Source organism: Micropterus salmoides, unplaced genomic scaffold (assembly GCF_014851395.1).
Source record: "Micropterus salmoides isolate LMB-PRFRI ecotype aquatic unplaced genomic scaffold, ASM1485139v1 Ms_hic_scaffold_10, whole genome shotgun sequence".
In the NCBI taxonomy this organism is placed as follows: domain Eukaryota; kingdom Metazoa; phylum Chordata; class Actinopteri; order Centrarchiformes; family Centrarchidae; genus Micropterus; species Micropterus salmoides.
Window position 1 is genome coordinate 15,832,829 of NW_024040041.1, and position 27,377 is coordinate 15,860,205.

General features: G+C 40.6%; 1 protein-coding gene across 1 annotated transcript; it reads left to right on the top strand.

The window, feature by feature from the left end:
* Window positions 1-472: 472 nt before the first annotated feature.
* wfikkn2a (info WAP, follistatin/kazal, immunoglobulin, kunitz and netrin domain containing 2a) lies at window positions 473-5,789 on the top strand. Its single transcript, XM_038698536.1, has 3 exons — window positions 473-2,686; window positions 3,218-3,534; window positions 3,764-5,789. The coding sequence occupies exons 1-3, from the start codon at window positions 2,474-2,476 to the stop codon at window positions 4,962-4,964; spliced, it is 1,731 nt and encodes a 576-aa protein (XP_038554464.1). The 5' UTR covers window positions 473-2,473; the 3' UTR covers window positions 4,965-5,789.
* The last annotated feature ends 21,588 nt before the right edge of the window (window positions 5,790-27,377 follow it).

Below are 27,377 nucleotides of genomic sequence, written 5' to 3' on the forward strand. Positions count from 1 at the left end.
ACTGTGTTTGTGCATTTGCATGCAATAGTGAGTGTGTGTGTGTGTGTGTGTGTGTGTGTGTTTAAAATGAGTAAGATGAAATGTAATCTGTAGTTCCATTTTCTCTAAGTAAATGCTTGAAAAATGTTGGTTGGTTTTTACCATATTTTTTATATTGTGTTTTCAGAGAGAGCTCACAGAAACAGACTGCAGGGTTCAGCCTGGAGAGCACTGGGCCTCTTTGGGCACAGCAGGGGCTCAGCTTGGGAAGCACGGACTCCATACTCACACACACTCTCACACACACACACACACATGCACACACAGCAAGGCTACTAAAATGTTGAATTACTTGTTCTTCTAAAGCTATTTGAGCTCAATGGCGTTCCTGAATTACGATAAGGATGTGTCACTGTTTGATTGGTTGTATGATCCTTTTGTTTTATTGTCTTGTTCATGTTTGCAGGCCAACAGACCTCCAGCCTGTTTATTTAGTTACAAAGCCCCATTTTCTGCAACAATTCCTGGTATTGGCTTTTGAGGAACAAACCAGTTTTTCACAGCACGGTATCAAGCTCTCTGTACTACTTGTGACTTCTTCCATGTCAGTATTGTGATGGTAGGAGCCTGATGAGCCTTGAAGCTAAAAGTATTTCCATTTTAGCGATATGCCTTTTGTTAGTTTTTCCCTAACTACATCACTAACACTATATTCCAACACTGACACAATGCATTACATGTGAAAGGGCATGTAAGCAGTATCTTACGATGAACTTGTGTAACACATATGTAGTCATAGTTGGGATAAGTAATGATCAAAATATCAAATATCAAAATATCAATATCAATAGCATTGTATTTTTGTACACCATTCCATGCATATGCTCATCAATACCACACTTCACTAGTTGGGGTGTTGCCAAAGTTTTGCAGTGGTTGATTCATTTAAGCCACAGAATGAACTATGACACCCAACTGGAGGACATTTTACAGCACATGCTGTAACAAATACAAACTTTGTTTGTGGATGCATATTTTGTCACTTGAATCAGTTTAACCTGAATAGTGCATTATGAGATATGGAAAATACAGAATCAACCACAGTTCAGTGAATGTGACACTCAATGCGGCCATATTCACTATAACTTTGTGTGATTCTACATCAGCCACATTCGTTCATTGTGTTTCATTATATTACATAATTTGTTTGGTCTAAGCTGTATGCAAAATGGTGCATCCAGTTTGGCAGAAATTGAACTCATAATATCTAAAACTGTACATGTATGTGTCTATGAGCTCTCTCTGAAGTGGATGGTATGGCACCACTATTTGGTGCACCAATATAATGTTTATCATCTGGAAAAAAAAAATGTGCTGTTGGTCTTGGAGTTTTTGAGGTACGGAAACTTTTGGAGAAAAAGAAAAGGTGGAGGATGAAGGAGAAGAAAAAGAAGCATAGAGGGTTTAACCTAATTACTATCTAGAATGAGGCACCATAGTACAAATAAGTAACTATCAATTAATAACACACCTCTACACTCAAATTTACTCAAGCAGTTTACATGGGCCTTACTGCACTGAGTTTGGTGCCATCTTCTGGAGACAGACATTTTATTCAGATGGACAGGAAAGATTTTACAGCTAGATGTTTATCATGCAGTAACATTGTGAGCACCATTAACAAGTGGGAGAGGTTTGCCTACAGAGCTTTCTGTCTTTCTTTTTTCCTAACCCTAGGTGCCTAAACCAAAAATAAGGCTTCTCCCATTTGTACAGCATTATCACACATGCTACTGTGTTTGATTTTATGCATATGGAAAGACAGAAGATTTTTTAGAGTAGATATATGCAAAGGATCTTCTAGAATGCACACTGATTGTATATTACAAAATAAATTTCAGTAGCTTATTTCTTTACACCTATTTTTAAAATGTATGAAGATCCAAAATGTTTACTTCGTGCTTGAATTGTATAATAAGTTATCGACTGTACTTTTTAGAGTATAGCTAAATGTTTCCTTCTCATTTGCACTGACTTTGCAAGCTAAGGGTTAAGGCAGCCAGCGCCTTACGCACAGGTGTCTCGCCAGTCCTCTGTGAGACAGCGCCTGCAAACTGTTGGCGAACAGTTTTTTTTTTTCTCCCACTTTAATTAAGTTGATCATAACTGTAACTCAGCCGGGGTTTGCTGTCGGACTAGACAGGCCACTGTAATTCATGTAGTTAGATCTTAAGTGGGTTTGCGCACAGCAGCCCTAATCTCTTGCTACTATTAAACGTGGAGCGACTAACCTGGAGAGCTCTCCACAGCGAGACCGGTCTCGCACGCTCCTCTTATCGCTATCTTTATGTTGCATCCGATTCCAGTGGTCAAACAAATCATTGCGCGACAGTTTGTAGATATTTTACAGAGTTTTTTTTTTCTTTAAAACTTTAAAGTCGTGTTAAACTTTTGGTTTTCAAGATTTTAGTGCCCGTTTCGTTACGCGCCGGATATGTGGTGGATGCTGTTTCCCCGATGGATTTGGTTTCTTCTGGGACATTGTTACGCCATACTCCTTTATATGGACAACTGCCGTGTGAGAGCGATGCCCATGTCTGTGGCAAAAGTGGTGTACTCTCACGCAGGTCTGTGCCCAAATGACCTGAACCCCAACCTGTGGGTGGATGCTATGAGCACCTGCATGCGCGAGTGTGAATCTGACCAGGTGGGTTGACCTGCAGCTGACGGTGATGTAGCCTGCTATCTATCTATCTATCTATCTATCTATCTATCTATCTAAATTACATTAGAATACTTTTCAGTCTATTCATGAGGCCTTCAAAATTGTCAGATTGTCTCAGTTCCACCAAAATCCCTGTTTTCCTTTGCATGTATGCGTTCCTGCCTGAGAGGGTTAAAATAAAAATAGCAAGAAGAAACCTAATTCAACAAAAAAATAATTTTAGTGGTTAGGTAATGTTACCTGTGTTACATTTTTTTTTACTAAATTTACTTTTTTATTCATGCTGGGTCATGCTGACCAGCTATTGGTCAAAACACATCCACACTGAAAGTATGCATTCAAAGAACCCTCTGATCTAAATTCACCACAGTGAAATCTGCAGGTGAAGTTTTATTGAGAAGGATTTCAGCAGTTTTGTGCCGTGTTTTAATTCAAACTGTAGCCTATCTCAGCTGTTAAAATCATCAAATGCTGGTATGTGCTACAAACGTTCTGTTTCTTCTCCAACTTTAGGACTGTGAGTCCTTTGAGAAGTGCTGCCCTAATGTCTGTGGTAACAAGAGCTGTGTGGCAGCACGCTATATTGACATTAAGGGCAACAAGGGCCCCGTTGGAATGCCAAAGGGCGCCACCTGCGACAAGTTCATGTGCTCCCAGCAAGGGTCCGAGTGCGACATCTGGGACGGCCAGCCTGTCTGTAAGTGCCGGGACCGCTGTGAGAGAGAACCCCACTTCACGTGTGCATCTGACGGCATGACATATTATAACAAGTGCTACATGGATGCAGAGGCCTGTTCCAAGGGTATCTCTATCTCTGAGGTCACCTGCAGGTAACATGTTAAGTATTTTAGATCTCTACTATTTGTTTTTGGTGTGAAGAGGTAAAGTTGTCTTGTTTTAGTCCTCAAAATTAAGACCTTTGAAAAATAACTTTTTTTCCTGGCTGTAGCACAAAAAAGAAAGGTATTCTGTGTGTAATATGTTAATATAGTAATTAAAGACGAGCCTTTGACATATCCTGGCTCTGATTAATTCCTTTCTTATTCAACCTACCTACAGGTACCACCTGACCTGGCCAAACACCAGTCCACTCCCCGCGGAGACCACCTTACATCCCACCACTGCCCTCCAGACCACCCTCCCAGCTGACATCCAGCTCCCCACCATACACAGCGGCCCCACCCAACAGGCTGTTTTTGAGGGTGAGACAGCGAGCTTCCTGTGTGAGGTGTCTGGGAAGCCAAGGCCAGAAATCACCTGGGAGAAACAACTGAAGGGCAAAGAGAACACCGTAATGAAACCCAATCATGTCCAAGGGAACGTCGTGGTCACCAACATTGGCCAGCTGGTCATATACAATGCGCAACTTCAGGATGCCGGCATCTATACGTGCACAGCCAAAAATGTTGGGGGTAGTGTATCATCACACTTTCCCTTAGTAGTGATCAAGAGAGAAGTGAAAGGTAAGAATGCAGAGGGGAATAGCACCAACCTGCCATTTCCAGCTGAAGAGTGCCTTAAGAGTGCAGACACAGATGACTGCGGAGAAGAGAGCATGAGCTGGTACTATGAACCAAAGAGGAACAATTGCTTCACCTTCACTTACAGTCAGTGCAATAAAAACCGTAACCATTTCGACACCTATGAAGACTGCATGCTGTCATGCGGTGCAGAGCTGGCGGCTCCCTGTAGCCTACCGAGCCTCCAGGGGCCTTGCAAGGCCTATGAGCCTCGCTGGGCTTATAGCAGCAGCCTTAAAAAGTGCCAGTCCTTCGTGTATGGCGGCTGTGGTGGCAACGAGAACAACTTTGAGTCTAAAGAGGCCTGCGAAGAGATGTGTCCCTTTCCGAAGAACCACAACTGCAAGATGTGTAAACCCCGAGCCAAGATGGTCACCAGCTTCTGCAAAAGTGACTTTGTGATCCTCGGGCGTGTGACTGAGCTGACTGAGGAGCAAGAGTCAGGCCACGCGTTGGTGACAGTGGAGGAGATCTTGAAGGATGACAAGATGGGTCTGAGGTTCTTTGGCAAAGAGCCCTTGGAGGTGACTCTTCTGAACATGGACTGGAACTGCCCCTGCCCCAATATCACTACAGCCAACGGGCAGCTCATCATCATGGGGGATGTTCACAACGGGATGGCCGTCCTACAGCCCGACAGCTTTGTTGGCTCCTCCAGCACTCGTAGAGTCAGGAAGCTACGTGAGGTTCTCCACAAGAAAACCTGTGATTTCCTTAAAGATTTCTCTGCCGTCCAGTAAAGTCTCACACTCCACTGACCTCACCAGTAACTGCTAGTAAACACAAAACTAGTAAATTATCTGTATCATTGGAGGTTGCCTGTTTCAGATGTTTTTCCATAAACACTTCTTTTTCCTTATTGCTCAGTAGATCTCAGAAAATTGCTCCTCACAGTTTTACTGTTGTCATTGATTCTTTTTGTCAGTTGTTTTCATTCATGACTTCTGTCATGTTTTTTTTTTACTGGAATCAAGTTTTGATGGCCACACCTAGGGTACACTGTCTGGAAAGGGCAGTTAGAAGGGGATTTAGTGTTAGCAACAAGCATTTACCCTGTACAAAGTATTTAATCTTTATAGTGGTTCACTAAAATGGCATTATATTTGCTCTCCATGTTATCTTAAACAAACTAATATAATTCATTTAGCAGTATTTTTATAATATGACTGGTACGTTTGCTTTATGTATTTTGTGGGTTATCACAAAAAAAACAATATAAAGAAACACTGTGTAACATCTGTCCAGAGCACTTGAGCTCACAAAGCCTCAGATTATGTACCAGAATCAAATAAGCTCTTTGGTTTCATATTTTGTGGAATCTGTTTTGATACGTTTTTATTTTCAGTTTTTCAATACAGAATATGTATGTGGACTTCTGTACTTTGTATTTATTTTTTTTGATCTATTTCCTAGGGTATATATATATATATATATCCCTAGGAGCAGTGTCTCTCTATATGAATCTAATTTAATTAATTACACATTAATTACATAGAGAGCATATTTTTATGTTATATACTAATGTTCATTAAAAATTGCAAAATGAATAAAGATGATTTAGAAAATACTACAGATGTCTTTGCTTTGTGATGCTGTTCTGCTGTTCCATGTTAAATACAAAATACCCAACATGCTTACAGCCTATCAAAAGGCTCATGCAGGCGGTGCATGTGCTATTCTGTAGTTGACATCCCTCCATCCATGTCCTCCTCCTTCCACTTGTATTGCACACACACACAGGGCCCTGTCTGAAGCAGGTCACATTCCAGCCCAGCTGTGGTGGCCTGCAGAGCTGTGTGTTATGTTGTGTCTGGGTCTGGGGCCCTTGCATAGCACACACCCCACCGGCCATCCATTGGCCTTGGGCGGCCCCTTTCATGTGCAAGAGGCCGGGGTGAAGGGGAAGAGGAGGAGGAGAGGGATGTTGGCTGACTCTCTTTCTTTCACTCACTCAGTTGGCCACATCTGTGTTAAAGGGGCATAATAAAGAACAGAGAGAGGAATGGAAGGAGTAAAAGGTCAAGGGGAAATAGGGGAATTTAACCCCTGAATTGAACTAAAGTTAGGATTGATCTCCATTTATACAAAATCATTCTTTAGAATTTCTAGCTTAGTTCATGCTGATGCTTGTGGCTAAATCCTGGTGTGGGAGACCAGCGGGGCATACAGGAAACAAAACATAAGGAGCCCCTGAATGTTTACCCCCCTCCCCCTCTGCTCTTATACCCCCTTCGTCAGCCCTCTCCCTCAACTGTCTGCCCACTCAGACCAACAGACAGCCAGCCTTGGGTGGCGACCTCTGACCCTGCTAATGAAAAAGAGGCCACCAAGGAAAAGGCCATTTTCATTAGAACTGTTGACAAGTGTTAAGTGACTGGCTGAGCTCCAGACTTTCCATGCAGCCCCCTTGATGCCCTACACATAACACAGGCGGCTGCTGATTTTAGTATCAAGTTCACTTAGAGACCACCAGACAGGCAGCCTGCCAGACAGACCATAATAACAAGCCAGACAGCCGTAGGCACAATTGTGGGGGGGGTATGGGGTGCAATGCCCTCAGTGACACAGAATCAGTGAGGAACTCAGTTCAGGGGGATGCTCAACTTTTTGTTTCAAGATAACTAATACACATACATTTTCATTGCTTGTCTTGCTCTGGAAATAGACATGTTTTTCACATAATATGCATAACCCACAGATGCTCATCATTACACAAACTTGGATGGAAATGTTAGGTGAAAAGCCGATTTATTCAAGACAGCTCCGCCGATTTAGCATCGCGCTCCTATAACACTGTCGGATTTACAATAGACAGTTTAAAAGATTGAAATGAGCAAAATCTGGGGTGCAGAGTGGTATCATGCTTTTTATTTCAAGCATTGTTCTTTGTTATCAAAACCTGGTGCCTACATTACCCACAATGCCAGGAGCCTCAAGCGGATATAGACTAGGGCTACAGAGGTCTGGTAAGATCACTTTTCTCTAACTCCACACCCCCTTACAGGAGCCACAAAAGGCTTTATAAAACTCATACTTAACGTATGCAGTAGTACAAGTACTCCGCACTGCAGTTGGTTTTGCATTGTGTCATGTCTGTGTGTACAATATTTCAATAAGTAGATAGAAATTAAGAAAACTGTATTACTGCTTTTTCTGCAATTCTTTCAATTCAGTTGTCCACTGGGTGGAAGCACAACACTTTACAAAGCTGGTGATAGGGTGAGCTCACTGCTGGTTAAGTCTTTGGTATGTGTCATTTACAGTTTTCCTTCATGAGCAACAGTTGATAGTTATTTACTGTACATCACAATACTGTGTACAATATTAAGCTTAACAAATCAGTTTAACTCATACCCAGCCATCAAGAATGTGAGAAGACCCCATATATGAGCCCCACTATATTGAAATATATTTGGGTAAGGCAGATGGAAGCACTAAAATCAAGAAATTAACGGTTTGTACTGGAAACAGGTTGAAGTGAAACAGGTATTTTTTACTTGCTTAGACATATCATGTTATTTAGGACCTCACAATACACAGAATGAGTAGTTATATTGAAAAATAATTTTGGTGAATAATTGTCCTTTTACAGTACATCTCAGCTTAAATGATGGAGCGATTGCGCTTCTCCTGGTCTGCAGATTTGTCCACAGCCACTGTTTCAATCTGAGATTCCACACTGCTACCTTGTTTGTCCGCAATAAAACAGCAGATAAGTTGGCATCATGTATTTCTTTATAATTCTGATGCTTATTCATTGCAACCCGGGTCTAAATGTACCAACTGGGTACAACAGGGAGAGTGAATCCTTGTTGTACTTGTTAAACTCCAGGCAACTGTCAATTTCTCAGACGAGAATTCTTGAGTCACATCATCAGACAATCAGTCCACTTCATCAACTGAAGATTTACAATTCTGAAGGGCAAGTCAAAGAGGTCCCTGACTTCTTTCTCACAGTTTGCAGGTAACAGTGGTTCTGATAATTCATCTCCTGTTAAACTAAAACTGCGATGTATGGTGATGCTTTTACTGTTATATGGAAATGTTCAGCCAAATCCTGGCCCTACTACCTCAGATTTCAAAAGTAGATGTGGCCTTGGTTTTAAACATTTAAATGTTAGAAGATCACTGTGGTCTACCCCCATCTGCTGCAAAAGTTGCTTTCAAATCTATTTCAAATATTTTACATGAATTAAATGACTCTGAATTCATCCTTATGGGTGATCTGAACTGGGACTGGCTTTCAGGGACATCAGATTGTTTTAAAGACCTGTGTGACTCATTAAACCTAGTGCAACTCATTAATGCTCCAACAAGGCCAAATCCTAAAGCACAACATAAATCTACCTTGCTTGATTTAATGATATCAAATACATCTCACAAATACACCTCAACTGGCATAGTTTGCAATGATGTCAGCGATCATTGTGCAATTGCTTGTGTCAGGAATGATATTTTAAAGGTTTTCAAGTGCAGGCTTTCCTGCAGGATTTATCACAGTGATCTTAACAGAGTAACTCTGATTCCGGATGTTGAATTGGCATGGGAATATTTTCACTCAATTTTTCTGTCTATCTAATAAACATATTCCCATTAAAAAGTGTAGGATCAGTGGTAGGGAAAATCCAGAGCTAATTCATTTAAGAAATAAATCATGGGCCCAAGCTAGATTTTCAAACTCCTCTGCTGATTGGACTATGTTTAGAACCCTAAGGAACAAGTGCACCTTGATGATAAGAAATTTCAAATTAGAGTTTTATCTGAAGACAGTTACAGAGAATCTAAATAACCCCTCAAAATTCTAGAAAGTAATTAAATCTATGTTGCTTCAAACCTCCCTGAACACATTCTGGTTGGCTCAGATGAAATAAAGGATAAAGCTGCTATGGTCAGTCAGTTAAACAAACACTTTATCTGTGCTGGGACTGCAGTTGACAGCTCAAATGTAAATGCACCTGTCCCATGTTCTGCACTGCAACTGATAGAAATCTGGATTTGTTTGATTTAAAACTATTTCAGTTGCTCAAGTTTGTAAAGCTCTTAAAGGCATTGACTACAAAAGATCTGCAGGTCCAGACAATCTGGATCCTTATCTCCTAAAGGTGGCGGCAGATGTTATTGCTGAGTCTATTACTATCATAACACTGACGCCTTATTTGTAGATCTATCCAAAGCATTAAATGAATTGTTGTTGAAGAAACTTAAGGATGCTGGTTTGTGGCTTCTGTTCTAATGCTGTTAAATGGTTTAGAAACTATTTTGTATATCGGACTCAGTGTGTCCATGCAGAGGGCCACAAATCTGAGTTTCTTGAGATATCTAAAGGGGTCCCCCAGGGGTCTATTTTGGGACTTATTCTCTATTTTTATAAATGATTTAGGTAAGGACATTCAAGCAAAAATACACTTCTATGCTGATGACACTGTCATTTATACACATGCTCCTTCCACGGCACAGGCTGTGCAAGAGTTTCAGACTGCATTTCAGTCATTACAAACTGCTCTGCTGAATTTAAAATTGGTTTTAAATCCTCAGAAAACTAAGTTCACGGTCTTCTTAAAAGCTTGCCTACAGTTGCTTGATGATCTTAGTATTTTTACATCTGATGGTAAATCCATTGAAAGGGTGCCCACGTACAAGTACTTGGGTATATGGAAAGACGACAAACTTTTATTTAATGTACATATTTCTAATCTAGTTAGGAAGATCAAAGTGAAGATTGGTTTTTATTTTAGAAATAAATCTTGCTTTACTTTCAATGCCAAAAAAAAACTTGTGGAAGCTACTTTTCTGTCTGTGATTGTTTATGGTGACATATTATACACGCACACAGCCTCCTCCATCTTACGGGGCCTTGATTCAGTGTATCGTGCATCTCTACGCTTTATTACAAATGCAAAGTCCCTCACTCACCATTGCATTCTTTATGATCTAGAGGGTTGGACATCACTGACCACCTGCAGAAAACAGCACTGGTATATTTTTATATATAAAGCCATGCTAGGTAAACTTCCAGCTTACCTCTGTACCCTTCTCTGTCTCAATTCTGCTAGTTACCAGCTACGCTCCTCCAAGTGGTTGCTCTTTAATGTACCTAGGGTTTTGACAGATCTGGGGAAAACTGCATTTTCAAACTATGTACCCTGGGCATGGAATAATTTGCAAAAAGATCTTAAACTAGAAACATGTATATCAATTGATAAATTTAAAAGCATCATAAAGAATGTGGGGAAGGAGACATGTGGTTGTTTTTCTTGAGAGGCCATTGTGTTTGAATAGATGTGTTTTTTGTTTTTGTTTGGGTTTTTTTTTTGTGAATTTTGTCACAATTGTATGTAGCATTTTAATATGTTGTGTTGATGTATGGCTGCTACCTTGGCCAGGTCTCTCTTGTATAAGATTTTTGATCTCAATGAAACTTCCTGGTATAATAAAGGTAAAATAAATAAATAAAATAAAATTGTCAATTAAACACACACACATACAGTGTCACGTGCCCAATGAATGCCTCCACAAATCAGCCAGATGGTCTGGTAGATTTTGCCCAATGCACTGGATGTGTGCTAGTACTTGATATGTGCAACCACACACACACACACACACAATACACACACACACACACACACACACACACACACACACAGTGTCAATAGCTCTCCAGGGCACAGCTGGTCTGTGTGTTGGGTTAGACTAAAAACAAATGCCAGATGGGAAGGGATAGGGAGGGATAGGGACAGAATGACAGAAAGTCGTAAATTACCAAGATAAAATATGGCATACCACCACACTACATTCACGTACTCAACACAGAGAGTGCATAAGCGCAGTGGAATAATGTTACTGGTCTCTCTCTACTATGTCTCTCACAGAGGACATTTCATGTTGGAGTAGACAAATAACACATGACAGTTTTTGGTATTACATGGTTAAACAAACAAGCATACACAAAAGTACATGCTTGATTTTCTCATATAAATCTTAAAGACAAAATTTACAGTTGCAGTAAGGCAGCCCTCAGAACATTTACTACAGGTGAAGGACTGTGTATGGTCTGCACAAGGTCTACGTGTTTGCAAATGTCTGACTAGTAAAATATACACTCACCTAAAGGATTATTAGGAACACCATACTAATACTGTGTTTGACCCCCTTTCGCCTTCAGAACTGCCTTAATTCTATGTGGCATTGATTCAACAAGGTGCTGAAAGCATTCTTTAGAAATGTTGGCCCATATTGATAGGATAGCATCTTGCAGTTGATGGAGATTTGTGGGATGCACATCCAGGGCACGAAGCTCCCGTTCCACCACATCCCAAAGATGCTCTATTGGGTTGAGATCTGGTGACTGTGGGGGCCATTTTAGTACAGTGAACTCATTGTCATGTTCAAGAAACCAATTTGAAATGATTCGAGCTTTGTGACATGGTGCATTATCCTGCTGGAAGTAGCCATCAGAGGATGGGTACATGGTGGCCATAAAGGGATGGACATGGTCAGAAACAATGCTCAGGTAGGCCGTGGCATTTAAACGATGCCCAATTGGTACTAAGGGGCCTAAAGTGTGCCAAGAAAACATCCCCCACACCATTACACCACCACCACCAGCCTGCACAGTGGTAACAAGGCATGATGGATCCATGTTCTCATTCTGTTTACGCCAAATTCTGACTCTACCATCTGAATGTCTCAACAGAAATCGAGACTCATCAGACCAGGCAACATTTTTCCAGTCTTCAACTGTCCAATTTTGGTGAGCTCTTGCAAATCGTAGCCTCTTTTGCCTATTTGTAGTGGAGATGAGTGGTACCCGGTGGGGTCTTCTGCTGTTGTAGCCCATCCGCCTCAAGGTTGTGCGTGTTGTGGCTTCACAAATGCTTTGCTGCATACCTCGGTTGTAACGAGTGGTTATTTCAGTCAAAGTTGCTCTTCTATCAGCTTCAATCAGTCGGCCCATTCTCCTCTGACCTCTAGCATCAACAAGGCATTTTCACCCACAGGACTGCGGCATACAGGATGTTTTTCCCTTTTCACACCATTCTTTGTAAACCCTAGAAATGGTTGTGCGTGAAAATCCCAGTAACTGAGCAGATTGTGAAATACTCAGACCGGCCCGTCTGGCACCAACAACCATGCCACGCTCAAAATTGCTTAAATCACTTTTCTTTCCCATTCTGACATTCAGTTTGGAGTTCAGGAGATTGTCTTGACCAGGACCACACCCCTAAATGCATTGAAGCAACTGCCATGTGATTGGTTGATTAGATAATTGCATTAATGAGAAATTGAACAGGTGTTCCTAATAATCCTTTAGGTGAGTGTACAATATGTTAGTGTGTGCCAACCAACAGAGAAGTGCGAGACAGGTTGGAGGATGGAAGATGAGATGTAAAACAAAAAGAAAACTCACTATAGGAGGAGGGGATGGACAAGAGGGCAAACAAGAAAGGTAAGGAGACAGGAGGGAGGCAAAGAGGACAGAGGGAGGACATAGAGGAGCAGAGGGTATGATGGTATAAGAGGGGCTGGGATGAGTGAACGATGAAGGCAGAAAGGTCATTGTAGCATAAGGAGGGTGTAAATTGTCAAGAACATAAAAGTGCTGCTGTCGACTCTAGGGGATTCTTTTTCCCCCCTTATCTTTCTACTTTCTAAAAATAGTACCTGCTCAATGTAATGGGAAACTAGGACACTGTTACTTCTCACATCCATCTAATGGGGAATGCAGCCTTTCTACTTTATGACTGCTGATGGCTCTTGCTGGATGTAGGGACTCTGCTGGTTGCATTAAATATTCAATATTTACATAATTGGATTTTTAGCACCAAGACTGAACTTTGATATATGACATCAGCAATGAAAGATTTGTAATATATTCATGTCTCAAAGACACAACACAAATGCACAAAAACAGTAATTAATGTTTAAGCAATTAGTAATGAATGAGTCATTATCAGGTTTGTGCCGTTTGAGGTTCATCAGGAATGATTAATGAAGAAAGTGGTCAGTATGATCTATTCACAGATACTCATGAACTAATCATTACCTAATGATTCATTAACATCTCAGTCCGTTTTCTAGTAACTCATCATTATCCAATATATAGCCCTCCATTGTAAATTATTAGGGAAGTACTTATTAACAATTCATCAATAATCAAGTCGTTCCTGATTCGTTCCTCACTCGTTTCCTAATGATCTAATCATTAGCTAATCTACAAAATCACATTAGTAGTTACTCATTAAATAATGCTTCACTAGCAGTTAGTTCCTCACTTATTCCCTGGCAACTACTCAAAATGTTGTTTTGCTGTTTGTAAAGTGTTAGCTTAAATTTTTTGAAGACAATATGGTTTAATTGTTTGAGACCATAGCACCAATCTACCACTGGAGTGAGACGATAGCTGCTACACCAACTGTTTCAAACATGTTTTTTCCCCCCTTGTGATGATAAGGAGACACAAGTAATCAGGTGGCAGCTACATTACAACCATGCAGGAGATTCACTTACAGCATTCTCCATGCGCCCTCGTTAGCATGAATAATAACCGTGTTATTGAAGAGGAATAGTAATTTTCTCCATTAGATTACAGCCCCGCATGATGCACTGAACAAACCTGTGCCCTCTAATTATCAAATATAGAAGGGCTCGTACACTAAACACCACTTGAAAGTTAAACATGTAATTGTACATGCCACGACATGTAACCAAACACAAAGATGTAACAGATACTTGACATGTAGAAATGAACAGATTCAAACCACTTAAAACCAGGACAGAATAAAAGCAAACAGAAACCAAACCACTACCAAACTGCCAGAAAAATAAGAAATACAAATTCCAAACAACTTTTGCATCTACTACATCACCATTTACGTGTGTCTGTGCGCACTGTAAAACATGTTTAAAGATCTAGCCACAGGCTGTCATCCACCATGACGCACATATCCTTATACATAATCACACAGGGACCTGTATGCTTTGAAAGTACTTCTTCCCCCCAAACTATTCCTGAGGCTTTCAGGTTGTGAAATGTAGATGTGTTGCAATGCATGAAGGCAGACTGTCTCTTTAATGAGATGTCAGACCACAAGCCTGGTTTGATTCATATCGTACACACAGTCGCTGATACATGCACACACAACCGTATTCAGCAACAAACGCACACCTTCCTTGCAAGTTTCCTCTGTGTATGGACAAATTAGTTTGAATTTGAACAGAAATTCAGAGGTAATGCAGATACAAAATTGTATGTTTGTGTGTGTGTGTATGGCCTGCTTGTGCAAAGGTATCAAGAAACCACATAAAAGGCAAAAAAATCAAAGACACTGAAGGCCTCTTCATAAATGAGAGCGATAGAGAGTCACATAAAACAGAAAATCCAAACAGAAGTGACACAGCAAGAAGAGAGAGAGGGTGGTGAGTGGCCAAAAACAAACGGGGGGTGGGGGGGGGGGGATGCTTGGGACACAATGTTCTAATCTCAAACCAACATCACAGAGTGTTACTCAGGGAGTTCACATTGCTTCTGTTACGGGATGAGGACTGTTGTCCTAGTGTGACCCAGCAGAGATCAGCTGCATTCAGGAGAGGCAGGAGGAAATTTCAGTCTACTGCAGGTGTGACTGATCTGAATCCTCTGGGAGATGAAGGGAAGGGCACATGAACTATTAGTGATACTGGCACTTTGACAATGAAAGGAATGATGTTATCACACAAAGGAGAATGAGAATGAGAGACCGAGAGATGACCTTCACATCGAACGTGAAATTGTTAAAGTTGTTTGCAAATGAGCTCATAATGACCGTTTCATTCATTGTGAGCTATGCTAGCACACACACACACTCACATTATGTGTTTTTTTAGTCTGTGTTGGGCAGTAAAACATTTGTTGGTAACACGTTACAGTAATGTCTGACTTTTTCAGCCAGGAGTAGTGTAAGTAGTACCATTTGAAATTAAGTAATTACAGTTTATAATCCCAGTAATGCTCTGTTTTTTCAACAGTTTGGAGGTCAAGTTTTTATTCTTCTTACCGGGAGTTTGATGGAGTGTTGACATTTACATTTACTCATTTGGCATCAATTTGGTTTCTGAGGTCAGTTGACACACTGCTATGTGCTAAGTTGGACTGGAGGTGTAGGGAGGAGGTTAGCTGCCACTAAAAGAGGAGAAATGTGCCTCCCGTGTTGTGTCTTCTTAGCTAGCTAGGACATTTAACATGTGGGTATTGATGTATGTGGTTCTGAAGTTGTTAAAAGGCACCTTTGACAAAGCTGGGCAAAAAAAATAAAGTAATGAGTAATGTAACATTTACTGTTAAATAATTTGTAAAATTAGGTAATAACTATTTAAATTATTAATAGTTAACATGCAAATTATTACATTTTTTGTTAATTGATTTGTATGGCAAAAAGTTGTTGTGGGTCACTGGGCATCATATGACCTGCAGTTCTGACTGTGGCCACAGCAACAAAATGGCAGCACAGTCCAGCACTTTTTTAAAGATTTAATAACTCCCTGCTCTGACCAACACAGAGAGATTTACCTGGCAGTGATAGGCTTATTCAGCATTGTGTGAACTCCTTAAGTAGGGGCTTGAATGTAACAGATGTTAATTTATGTGTAAAAGTCCTGCACTCTAGCCTTAACTCGTGTAATAATGAGAGCAAAAAATGCAACATTATTGCATAATTATTGATATGTTACTAGATTCCAAATTGCAAATATGCAAACCTTTTTTAATACGAAGTAGCAGCAAAGACCTGAAATAACTTTTTAAAATTGTAATTGACTGAAATTGACATTGCTGCCAGTTAATAATTAAACAATACAAAAATCACTGTCATGTTAGTCCCAACACTAGATGGCATATGACATATATGGTTACATCCATACAAATCATGAGGTTTCTTGTATAGCATTTAGCAATAGCATTATAATGTGTATTGTATAGTTACAATACACATTACTACACCTCACATACTGTGTGATGGACCCAGACCGTGCACTAATATCCATTTACAGTCACCCAAATACACATACAATACAAACATTATTCATTCATTTCCTGAACTCATGTGCACTAGAGAAATTCAAACATGAAGCCAGTCTGTTTTTGTTCATGTAAAAAACATACCAGGCCTTTCCTCATTGATACAGACCACATGGCTGTACAGTCACTCTTTCCACTTTCGGCCACAATAACTTCAATGACCCGTTGCTGAGGCACCTGAGGGGCCAACAGATGCAAGTCTCTGCTGAAATGCTATAAACCTCTGCGGGCACTGGAGGGAGTGCAAGACTACAGTCTATGACAGTGAGTTCAAGACGGAGAAAGCTGGTTTGGACAGTTTATTTGATGTCTGAGTTGTTGCTCTGAGGTCTGTTTCATGTTGCTCTTTGTAGAGACAAGCACAGACAGAACCATTTTGAAGATAAAGAATGTGTCAAACTTAAGGGCCGTTTGTTTTTTGAATAGGGTGGAGAGGAACGCAGGTAAATTATGCCTTATTGATTTATTTTATTAAATTCACCCTCTAGTCGCAAACTGTGTCTGTCTACTTTTTGTTGAGCCGTTAGTGTTTATCGGGTTTTTAGAGCTATTTCACTAAAAAAGACCTGTCTGCTGCGGCCTAAAACGACTCTGTGAGCTTTGCGCCAGACAGATAAACAATGATCTAAAATTCACAATAAAGATGCATATTCATGTAATAAATTACTACAAGCGACCTGTTTATATTGTCACATTGATTTGACATAGCCATTTCATACTTTTCATTTAATAATTAAAAATATATATATTTCTTATCGCAGCTTTAAAGGCTCAATGTGTAAGTTTTAGTGGTGAGGGTTGTGAGGTTGCTCTTCCAACTTCAATGTGTGTTCATCTGCTCTTAAGTCAGAATGTGGAATCAACATGGAAGCTACTACAAAGATGTTGGATTAGCATTATCAGAGCGTATGCACAATACGCAGACAGCTAGTTCACTCTACATGGACAGCAAACTAACCATAATAACAATATTACAAACTACATGTTTGTAAAATATGTGTATACATAATTTTGCACGAATCAAAGTTTTGTATACTCCTTTATGTCCCATGCACACTTAATTTCTCTGTTTGCAATAAAGATTTAAGGAGGAAAAAAAGATTCTGATTATTCCGACAACACACGAACGCACCGCTACACCTCCCTTTCCAAGCGCCCAGGAGAAGCTACAGCTGACACGCTCTGTCGGCTCTTGTGCTAAATAATACGTGTTGTCCTTCATTTGTCCAAATTTCTCTTCTTTTCTTCCTTCTAATAAACCAGTTGACTACTACTAATACTACAAATGTTACTTTTTCTTCTTATTATTTTTCGTATGTATTCAACGTAGTGATGGAACGCTCTCTAAAGAGCAGTTTGTCCATTTGGGCCACTGTAGAAACATGCCGGCTCCACATGGCGACGTCCATGTAAGGGGACCCGCGGTGTATGTACTGTAGATGGAAATGTTTCATTCTAAGGTAATAAAAACATAACGGTTCTTTATGTAAGGTCTTAATACAGCACTGAAAACATAGGTATTAATATTTTATTGCATTTCTGTCAATGGATCCATCCTGGAAAGTGTTCAGTCAAGTGAGCTTATGTAATATCGTATACTACCCTTTTTAGCATGCTGCTGATACTATGCTATAGTTTTAAAGCAATGTTTTTAAATGAAAGTGAATGCAGCCAAAGAAAATAAACAAGTAAATATATTAATTCATTCATTAATTCATTCATTAATGAATTAATATGTGGCGATAAAATGTATCCCCCCCAAAAAAACAAGACTGAAAAAAATGCATGTTCTGTTTGGGACTCCATGTGAAGATGTGGCCTTCATAATAATCTTTTCAAAACTGTGTTTACATTATCATCAACCCACAATTTTTATATTAAGATTTGCTATATGGATCATTAAAAGCAGTCTGCTGCTGTAGCAAAAATGGGAATGGAGATTGGAAAGAAACACTGAATCATCTTTAAGTACATAACAAATTCAGTTAGCTCTTATCAATGGGACACTGACATATTTTCAATGTACTCAATTAGGAACCTTTCTAAACAAAAAAACAAAATACATTGATTGATTTGATCCATTATCTTAACAACAAAAACGTCAAAATAAACTTGTCAACACAAAACTATGAAGTGGGAGGGAAGGGGTAGTTATCCTGCACCTATTTCTGTTTGTTGCCATCTAAGCATTTGTAGCGTCTGAGTAATGTTGGCCTTTACATAATAAGTCACTCACTGAGACCCTCATTTAGCACACGGGGGCCACCGGGGTAGGTGAGAAATATGCACACCAGATAGTTTCCTTGGTAAGTCATAGCCTCCCAAAGAATATATTGTATGAATAGATACAGTCTGTGGAATTAGTTTACAATCCATTTATAATCACTTACTGATTTTCAACAATTATCTTTAATTTGTGACTAGCTGGTTCCAGCATCCGAGAAATGTCTTTTCTTCTTCTACATTTAGCTACAGTTTACAGGGAATATTGAGTTACATGGAAAACAGAGATGCTCCATTACAGCACACACTTTCACACATTTTAATGCATATAATAAGTCTTAGGTGTCTGACCTTATTTCAAGAGAAGCATTACATAAGAGCTCACTCCTTGGAATGGAAGGAAATGCCTGAGCCTGTCAGGGACAGGGAATGAGAGAGGGAGAAGTAGCAGTCTTAACTATTTTTGGATTGCAGTCAGGTTCCTTTCTCCACAGTTGTGCCTCTCTGCCATGAGGGAGCATGAATATTAATCAATCCTTTTATCATTTGTTATGGAAAAGCTCCCTCTGTGTCTGAATGGCAGGAAAGCCATAAAAATGTTTTTCCCTCTGCCGTATCACCATATGAGTCGAAAACATTTCTCACGGACTTTTTGAACATAAAAGCTGGACTGCACAGGTGAATAATTTGTCTTCTCGAATTTGTTGAGAGAGAGAGGATGATTAAAAATCAACAGGTAAAAAGTAAGACAAATGATATTTTCCACAGACAGGCCATTGTGAGGCGGGGGTGTTTGTGTGAATGCATAATGTGTATGTTTACTTATATGTGTGTGTTGGCTGCAAGGCAAATGCCTCTAAGCTGGGTACAGCCAAAATCCTCACATGCAGCTCAAACAAGGCTTGTGTGTGCGTGTGTGTGTGTGTGTGTGGTAGGTCTCATGATGTCATGCTTTCCTCCTGAGCAGCTTAGGCAGCATGTCAGCATGTATTGAACGTCCAAATCACATGACGCTTGACCTCTGACCTTGGTGCGTCTGGCACCAGCGAGAAACGATACAAGCTCAGTGTGAGTATGTGTTTGTGAGAGAGAAACTGAGACACTAAGCAAATCCTGAAAATACGTAGAGGGGAATGCATAGAGAAGGGAAAAAAAGAGATATGGGAATAAAGGGTAAGACAAATACAAACAGTAGTTCTGTACCACTGGGGGATGGAGGGAGGTTGACAGCTCTTAATGATTTCCCAAAGGGGACTGCTATATGAACATTAATGGGATGCTTGAACAGGCCGCAGCAGGCCAGGCAGAGGATCCCATCGAAGGGTTGCTGCAAGGATGTTACTGCACCTGATCTGTTGCCATGATAACTGGAGCTCCAGTTTGAGTGGGGTGAATCTGTTTGTTGATTAATACATAAAGAGACCTTTCATTTCTTTTCTTTTAACCCGTCAAGCTGTCGACTGTGCACACTGTAACATGGATGCATGAAGGTATCTGCAGTGATGTAATGCGTTTCAGTCAGTGTTTAGATGTTCTCTGCTCTTACTAACATGATCCACAATAATTTACCGCATTTTGATGAAATGGGCTTCTTCCAGGAGCAACCACCAGGCTTCCTGGCATACGTGAGTCTGCCTGATAGATACAGTATACTGTGCTATATAAGTTACCATGACACTGTGAAACCTCTGATATGATCTCTTATCCAGGTTCTACATTCCCACCTAAGATGAATTACTTTCATAGTCAGATAATGTGAGCTGCCAGGTAATACGATTTTGACCTTGGTGGTGCCTGAGCCATTCTCCCATTTGGGATCTGCTGGTTTTAATATCTTTTCTAGTGTCTGTTCAGAGGCTAAATCGTCTTCCTGAACAGCCATTAGTTTCCACCTCTGGCTACAGTTGACGTGCAAACGCGATGGCATTCAATCACATGGGTTTTTGTTTGCTGGGTTAGAGGGGAGGCAGTAAGAAGTAAGAACAAAAGAGTGAGAAGCAAAGGGGAGTAACAATATGTTGTCACAGGTGTTCATACTTAACTATATATTTTGTCTTAGGTGTGTTTGTGATTTGTGTGTAACACTTACAAGGTGCGTAGCAGCAGATGGCGTGTGCTGTCATCTGCCAAGGCTTCCACTCCTCACTGTGTCCAACAAACACGCGCATGCACACACAAACATGCGCAAACACACGCATATGCACAAACATGCAGAGTCTACGATTGTCCCCCTCGAAGGCTCTTCTGCTCAGGATATTGCCATGTGACAGAACAGAAGCTGCAGCAGCTTTGTTGTTTACTTGCAGCTTGGTGGCGAAAGTACACTTGATATTTTGATGTTCAGTCAAAAGCTTTTGTAATGCCTACTTATGTTTACATTTTTGAGTATATATGCATAGAAAAACACATATACATACACACAATGACATCAACAACACACATACACAACCTTCAGTAGATTAGTCCACCTGCCCACCCTCGTCTGCCCCTCACATGTCACACATTCACCTCTAAACATGCACACTCACACACGCACCATGGCCTTCAACCCGGGGTAGATATTCTTGTGCTCTTACCACCTTTACCCCACCTCCCCAGCACACTTCCACCAACCAGGCGTTATTGACTCTCATTACTTACTCTCATTACTCACTCACCCCTGTGAATCCCTGGCATCAATCCCTGCAGCACTATTTGCATTCACAGGGTTGCCGTGAGTCTGACATATGGGCTTTTTATAGCTTCTCCCTATCCATAAGTGATGACCAGTCCCCTGGAGCAGACCATCCAGGGGAGGTTATATCATTGCAGGCTGTGTGGTTTTCTGCACTACGTTAGCTTGATGTTTCCTCTATTGTGGCGTGGTTGAAACAAAACAAAGCAGGCACATACATATTCATACACAGAAACAAAGGTTCATTGCTGAGATATATTCTCCCGCACAAAGACACACATATGTTACAAAATGATAAGAGCCAGATTATACAGAATCATCAATCAAACATATGTAACCTCAACATTACAAAAACAATGGGGTAACACAACCGTGGAAGGCATGTCAGATTGTGTGGAGAAAACAATTTTCCAAAAGACAGAAAAGATAGATATCTTCTAGGTTTCCTGTTGGTAGCAGTAACAGCGGATGGGGCATTAGGTGAAACCCTTTCCTGCTAAATCGATACAAGTTGTTAGAGCCTCTCTCTCTCTCTTCCTTGCTTTCTATGTCTCTCTCTCTCTCTCAGATCCATTGTAATGCAGCACAGAGCACTCCACACATGGCCTTTACAAAGGCTGCTTGTACTCTAGTAGACCTTGGGCTGGGAGCCTTTGTAGCAAAAGTCTGTGACATCACACTGCTTTTATTACACGGACAGATACACACAAACACGCTCATACTCCTGACGGAAAGCACATAGCGGTGGATGCTTCAGAGGGGGAAAAAAAGACATCCACTGAGATGTAATATTGTTCTATTTACAAACATAAGCACATGCCCTTTGGCACATATAGGTTTATACACTGATGCACCAACACACCAACTGACCAGCATACACACACAAGCTCACTGTGCCCCAATCCAGCTTTTCACAATGCTAATGCCCTTGGTGCAATGAAAGCACGGAGCTATAAACACAATGCTGGCCCACACTGCATGTGAGTGAGTAGGCGTTGAGTTGCGTGCTGAATGGGTCTGTGTGAGAGTGTGTTTGCGAAGGAGCCAGGCTTTGCAGCACTCCACACACGGAGCTTCCAGAAAAGACTGTTTTTCAATATGGTTGCTGAAAGAGGACAAACTGTAGCTCAATTCACGTTCACTTTTATCTTTGCTTTTTATTGTTGTGTCATAAGAGATGTTTTAATATATAAAACAAACTGAACTAATAATTTGTGGGGTGCGGTCTAATTTGTAGTCTGTTTCCTTTTTCTTTTTTTTGCCTTGCTTGCAGTGTGCCTCTGTGGATGGCGACGTTGGTCTGTCTGCCCTTTGGTCCAGGTTGAAATAACTTTTGGTTGGATTGCCATGACATTGATGAGCCCCTGTATTTCCCTCTAGCAATACCAGCAGGTCACATTTTTTACATATTCAGTGAAATAAGTCAACATCGATTACACATTTTGTACAGGCATTCATGTCCCCCCCAGTATGAATTGTTATAACTTATAAGCTCAAAATTTCAAAATAATTAAATTAAATGGGTAATAAATTACCCATTACATTTGCTTAGTTTTTATTTTTTAAATTTCTTTTCTTTTCTTTTAATTATTGTTATTGTTTTTCACTTCTTATTTATTTCACTTTTTCTTTTTTTTTTCTGTACTTTTTTTCACATTAACATTTCCAAATAAAGGTGTGCTATCCACACTGAATTGCCAAAAAAAAAAAAGAAAAAAATATTGCTTTTCTTCTTTTGTTTTAATTACAGTGGCAAATACCAATATGGCACATTACTGCCATCTATAGGTAGGGAGTGTAGTTCACTGTTTCAAATGTATGTTCATTCTAAAGCAAATCACACAGTTAAGGAGTTCCACTTGGTAAATATTATTTTTTTTTTTTTACAAATATCAAATTATTGATGTGATAGCTAACCAAAGAGAACAGTAACTCCTGGGCTACTGGACTCAGACCCTCAATCAACTCACAATGTTATGTTCAGGCCTGACAAAGTCAATAAATAAGCAAATTTTCATTGGAAGAGCATTTTCAAAAAGCTTTGCTCTTTAGAAGAATCCAAATGCTGGCTCAGTCTGCATTGAAGGCAAAAACTAAACCGATAGATGCAGTTTGCAATTCATCCACGTGTGGACATGGCCTTAACACTAAGTGCCAGACTCTCACATTATCAAAGACACACACACACACACACACGCACCAGATTTGTATCTATTTCCCTTTGCCATACAGTGACATGTAAAGCAGCTGTGCTGGCAATTGTGTGTAGTAACCAGAGAGAAGAACAGAACAGAACAGGACTTCAGCAATAATGCCACAGAGGGTCTGTCTGTCTGTATGTGTGTGTGAGAGAGAGAGAAAAAGAGGCAGAGCCTGCTGAGCCAGGCCTCTCATTATGTGGGATGTAATCTGAGCTTTCGGGGCCAGGGCTGGCCCTCCGACTGCGCTGAATGGGGGTCGAGCACTGGCCCCCACTGTCTTTCCTGTGCTTTCACTCTGCTTAGCTCGGCAACTCTGATTATAAACCGAGAGGGTGGGGTGGGCGTTTGGGGCCAGGGAGTGGTGGAGGTTTGGGTGGATCAGGGGTGGTGAAGTTTAGGGCTGGTATGGGTGTAATGGTAAGCTTCTACTGTGTGGGTTGTTGGAGTCTGTCTTGCTGAGCTGGAAGTGCATGGAGTTTGCACTTTGTGGTCTTATCTGCATATACAGTACGGAAACATCTAAAAAGTACATGATTAAAAAGGATATTCCAACTAACCACATGCTTCTGTCTTGTCATGCCATTGGACATAAATGAGGAAGAAATATAAAAATATACTGAGATTCGTGTGGAAATGACAAAGAAGACATCTTTATTACTATTTAATTTAATCTGTTGGTACAACCATTAAAATAATGCACATTCAGTTTGATTTTGTCACTCAATACAGGTATTTTTAGACCTTTAACAAGACTTTAGAACAGACCCTTAACATGCACTGTATGAATAAACCTGTATGTGGAAAATGTCTCTTATAAGCATCATGGGATGAAACATTTTTATAATGAATACTACAGTATGACTTAATAAGCTTTTACTGATGTCATCTATGTTAAGGCAAGACACTACAGGTGAATATGATTTTAAAAAAGTAACTGATAAATAAATAATAATAGATATCACCATGAAACGTCCCCAGTTGATTACTGACATTAAGACAATTATATATTATAACAGGACCAAACACACTGTTTCACACACATTCAGTTTTGGTGAATTTAGCAAAAATCAAGTAGCAAAATACACCTAAATGTGTGTTTTGGACATTTTCTTTCCACTTCTAAAAGACGTTACGAAAGCAATAGCTCAAAATCCAAAAATTGACCAGTACATGAAAAAAAGTTTTTGCCTGACGTGTCTGGCCTCAACGACAATTAAAGCTAGTTTTCCAGGAGTTGGACAAGATGACGTGTGTGTAGGTGTGTATGTTAAGGTGTGATGATGAAGTCGGCCAACCACAGCAGAGGAGCACTGATAACCTTGGGTCACCTCAGACTAAATGACCGCTTCTGCACAATAGAGATGATTAATGTCCACCTTCAATATCACGCGCACACACATACACATCGGTCAAGTCACGTGGAATGTGTGTGTGTGTGCATGTGTGTGTGTGTGTGTTGTTAAGGTGACAACCTCCTTGTCCCTTTGAGCTAATGAGGCCTAGCGACCAGTGTCCCATGGCTCGATCTGTAACTGATATTAGGGCATTAGCTGAATCCATCATGCACACCATTCATTTCCCCTGGCACATATTCATCATATAACTATGTGTTATACATCTTAATGCAGCCATCATAACAGCTATTTACACACTGAAAAACACTCCTTAAAAAGAGACACTGACAAGCACATCACCTTTCATGGTAATATAAAGAAAGAAGAAAAAGTTTTGCTTAGTAAAACAGCGTTTTTAATTGCTGGAAAACTGGAGGTTAAAAAAACTTGTAAGGTGACCCTGTTTCTTACTGGCAGAAGTGGGTCTCTAATATGGAATAAGTACAGGGATAGGTTGTGTGTGTTCTTGTGTGTGTATCCTTGTCTGATGTGCCATGTGTATGTGTCTTTGTGTAAATGGGGGTGGTGGATTAACCCAGGGGAGCTCTCTGCCTGCCTTTATGTGCTCCTGTGTTTACTTTCTACCCGTTGTAACTGAAGGAGTGACTCAGTCTGGCAGTCTCTGGGGAGCGAATTATTAATTTTGTAGCCACTTCTGCCAGACTGCAGTTTCAGTAGAAAAACAGATGCATAGAGAGACAAAAGGGAAACATTTGGGGCAAGTTCCTGAGTATATTGTATATTTATATAAGTCCTTTGACTTGTTTCTGAGTGATTGCTGGTCTAGAATAGGACTTTATATGCAGTTGTAGCAGGAACCCCCCCCCCCCATCCTTCCAGCTCTTTTTCTCTGTCTTCTTCTGTATTCTAGCTCTGTGTTTGAGTAAGCAGAGTGGTAGTTGGCAACCCACACTGCTTGTGATTCAGCTGAATCACTTACACTTGGCACAGCATGTCATTTGAGAGAGAGAGAGAGAGAGAGGGAGAGGGGCAGACGGCAAGAAAGTGGCGAGGCACGTGACAGAGGGCACGCAGTGAATAGTGACCCAGCAGGCGAGGTGGTGAAATATGTGTTCCCGAAATTTGATGGGTGGAGCTGGTGAAAAGATTGATGTGGTAGCAGGTGCAATGCTACGGAGTCATCGACTACATTTACAAGAGAAACTAGGTTGTTTGGAGAAATCGAGGGTATGGCAACAAGCAGAAGATCATATTTAGATGCAGCTGGTCAGTAATTTGATTTCTCAGCAAACCTAGGATGTTTATTAATCCATGATAACACCATGTGAACACAAAGAGAGTTCACAGTCCTTGAGCATATGTCCAAAACTTAAAAGAAAGGCTACTGTCAAGCAGTGGAAACCATCTTACTTTGACTGATTTCGTTTTCAGTTTTGGTCAGATTTTAGATTTATTTATTGTGGACACAAGGACGCATCACTACAAGTTAGGATGATTGACTCTTCGATCCCTCTGCACTTTCACCTTGATAGTTTCCCTGTCATGAGCACAGGCACATATAAAAACCTCGTTAGAAACCAACCTGTCCAAGAAATCACTGTCACACGTTGTCTGTTTACGCTGGCACTCATTTTACTTGAGTGTGGTCCATAAATTAAAAACTGGAAGGAATGGCTCACAACAGCGAAAGGGAAATTAAACTTTCAAGCAGCAAAGCACAAGGCACCGCACGCTCAGTGGGTCAAACTGATCAAGCGATGGCTGTGTGTGTGTGTTTTATCCCATTACAACGTGCTACACAGTTGCTCCCCACAAACAGGCATGGCTAACGTGTAACAAAGACAGATTGACAGAGGCATCATGTGTGAGAGCTGACTCACACTTGCATGCATTGTAAATGGACACTTTCACGTCCATGTGCCATACATTTTTCTCTTCCCAGTGTGTATGTGTGTGTGCGCGATTTCTGATTTCTCCAACAGCTCACATTAGATTTCTCTCAGACCTCAACACAAAACTTGTCCTGAGAGTAAAGTAAAGAGCACATTTGTTGTGTGAGAGAGAGAGAAAGGCAGTGCTCTAGAGAAAATGCTGTTTATGAGTGCTGTATGTCTGTGTGTTTGTGGGTGGTTGTGTGTTTAAGAGCGTTCCTGTGTGTGTGTACACCTTTGTCTGCCTGTTCACTGTGTATTACAGGAGCGAGCCAAACCCTGTCCTGTATCTTATTAAACCCCAGGCCAGTGTTTCACCCTCTCTGACAATAAGATAGCTGGTGATTTGTGTGTTACTATCTTTAGTGGAACATCGGCTCTGCTGACCTTTCAGTAGCTGGAAAAGGAGACCTCAACTGGGGAGAGGAGTTACGGGATGGTGGGTGTGGCGGAGGCTCCGGTGTGTGTCTTCACGGCGTGTGGATGGTCTCAGATGAGCTTGGCCACCTTTTTAGGAGCATGTTGTGCAATGTCTTGTGAAATTCACTCCAGACACTAGACAGAGGTTGCTTGCTCAAAGATCAGCAGAAAAACCCAGCTTGGGCTTTCAAGATTTGGAGAGGGGAGATCAGGTGACAACTCATACTACAAGTTTTATTAAATAAGTTGATACAGTAGGTGTGCTCTTATATTTTAGATTCCAGAAACACTTCAGAA

Excerpts from the sequence above, each read along its gene's own strand:
- wfikkn2a (XM_038698536.1), top strand. The coding sequence starts at position 2,474 with ATGTGGTGGATGCTGTTTCCCCGATGGATTTGGTTTCTTCTGGGACAT. Across the intron at positions 2,687-3,217 it reads GCGAGTGTGAATCTGACCAG|GACTGTGAGTCCTTTGAGAA; the intron begins GTGGGTTGACCT and ends CTCCAACTTTAG. Across the intron at positions 3,535-3,763 it reads ATCTCTGAGGTCACCTGCAG|GTACCACCTGACCTGGCCAA; the intron begins GTAACATGTTAA and ends ACCTACCTACAG.